The 2,220-nt window shown below is 36.7% G+C and overlaps 1 protein-coding gene across 1 annotated transcript in view; it reads right to left on the reverse strand.

The window, feature by feature from the left end:
* Positions 1–2,220, reverse strand: part of LOC107706081 (discoidin, CUB and LCCL domain-containing protein 2-like) — a 20,735-nt gene that overhangs the window by 14,928 nt on the left and 3,587 nt on the right. The window contains exons 2-3 of the mRNA XM_016509660.1: positions 1,297–1,521; positions 103–240 (exon numbers count right to left, since the gene is read on the reverse strand). Coding sequence (XP_016365146.1) covers positions 103–240; positions 1,297–1,521 — 363 coding nt within the window. The remainder of the gene's footprint in view (positions 1–102; positions 241–1,296; positions 1,522–2,220) is intronic.

Raw genomic sequence — 2,220 nt, forward strand, 5'->3', positions numbered from 1 at the left:
CACAATATATATATATATATATATATATATATATATATATATTTATACTAAGCAGCTGTTTTTAACACTGATAATAGCGAGAAGTGTTTCTTGACTGCTTACCTGTGTGCTGAGTCTTGGTGTAGGAGAGGAAGAGGCCACGGCCGTTTTTGTGTGGTCCACTCATGAACTGCACTGTGACCTGATGCCCCTCCGACTGTATGACAGCGTCTTTCCATTCTTTCCCTCCACAAAACTTCACTGCAGAAAGAGAAATGGAAATCATTTTCAATTCTTTTCCATTCACTCATCAGCACTCTGTACATTAGTGGGTGGTTTTGCTGCCATAAAACAGCATAAAACAGAAATTGCAATCTTATCTTCTCACTGTGACATATATACAAGTAAACAACATATATTTACTTTATTATTACTATTATTATTATTATTTTTACTTATATATTATTTTAACATTAAGGTAACATTAAGGTTTTTTATGGAAGCCCGTTTCCGCCACTGAATAAAACAAGGTTATTGCTTTTTATCTCGCAATTCAGACTTTTTTTCTCAGAATTGTGAACTCGCAATTGCAAGTTATAAAGTCAAAATGGCAAGATATAAAGTCACAATTATGAGAAAAAAAGTCAGAATTGCGTGATATAAATTCGCAATTGCGAGTTATAAAGTCCAATTTTGACTTTATAACTCGCAATTGCGAGTTTATTTCTCAGAATTGCGGGTTTATATCACGCAATTCTGACTTTATAACTCGCAATTGTGAGTTTTTATCTCGCAATTCTGACTTTATAACTCGCAATAGCGAGTTTATATCACGCAATTCTGAGAAAAAAGTCAGAATTGTGAGATGTAAACTTGCAATTACAAGAAAAAAAGTAAGATTTGTGAGATAAAAAGTCGCAATTACCTTTTTTATTTTTTATTCAGTGACGGAAACGGGTTTACATAGTTTATAATGTTTGTTACTCTTATTTTTAATTTATTTGGTTTATTTGAAATTATTTATAGTTTTTACAGTATTGTATAAGGGATAATAACTGCTCTCATACAATGACAATAAAGATATTTCATTCAATTCAACACTGCAGTATAGTTTCACAGTTTTTGGCAACTTTTTCGACAACAAATTTTATTAATACCAGGTGTAAATAGGGCCATAGATTACAAAAGTTTTGAAAATAAAAGACTTTTTTGCAAATTTAATATAATGATCTCAATTTATATTATAAGTATAAATGTGACTGAAGACTAGAAAAACAACAACAACAAATGCACATTGTGTTCAGAAGTGTTTCTCACCAATTTCCGTTCGCCCCGGTCCGTGGCCATTATAGAGTCGCAGGTAAGAAACTTGGCAGTTGTTTGTGTCTATGTCAAGATCCGCAATGCGCACAAGGATTGTGTGTCCGGTGGTCACGCTGATCTCCCATTCACACACAGAGTTTGAGGGATAGGACAGAGGGTACCCCAGAGACGCCAGGCTCCCACTGCTCACACCCAGCACTGTGTGTCCACAGCCATCCCCTGAAAAACATTCACAAATGATCATACATTTAACAAGATAACAGCATGGAATTCTTTGTTAGTTTAATGGAAATTACAGTCTAATCTGGATGCGGTACAATCAACATAATTTGATGATATTTGCATGACCCACTAAGGCAGGGGTTCTGAACTCTGGCCCTCGAGGTCCACTTTCCTGCAGAGATTATCTCCAACCTTGATCAAACTCACCTGCCTGTAACTTTCTAGTAATCCTGAAGACCTTTATTAGCTTGTTCAGTTGTGTTTGATTAGAGTTGCATCTAAACTCCGCAGGAAAATGGACCTCAAGGGCCAGAGTTGAGAACCCCAGCACTAAGGTTTCATAAAGTGCCCAAATTTTGTCTTAATTATGTACAGAATGTTTTGTCACCTTAAACTAAAATTTCATTTGGTGAAATGTTTTGCTTGAAAGTTGTACAAAAGAGCTCCTTGTTGAATCTTTAGAGGTGGAGAAAGAGAGAGAGAAAGAGAGAGAGAGAGAGAGAGAGAGATGAGATCGCATTGCATTGCAGCTGCTTGCGCTGCCTGTCACGCGTTTACAGACCAAATGAAACTCAGCTTGCGCTGTTGTTACGTAATCCTTGCTGGACAATATTCAGACCCCGGAGCAAAAAACAACAGCCCCATCCACACACACACACACACACACACACACACACACACACACATGTCTGGTCA

The sequence above is a fragment of the Sinocyclocheilus rhinocerous genome, unplaced genomic scaffold (genome assembly GCF_001515625.1).
Source record: "Sinocyclocheilus rhinocerous isolate Xijiao unplaced genomic scaffold, SAMN03320098_v1.1 scaffold2369, whole genome shotgun sequence".
Lineage (NCBI taxonomy): Eukaryota > Metazoa > Chordata > Actinopteri > Cypriniformes > Cyprinidae > Sinocyclocheilus > Sinocyclocheilus rhinocerous.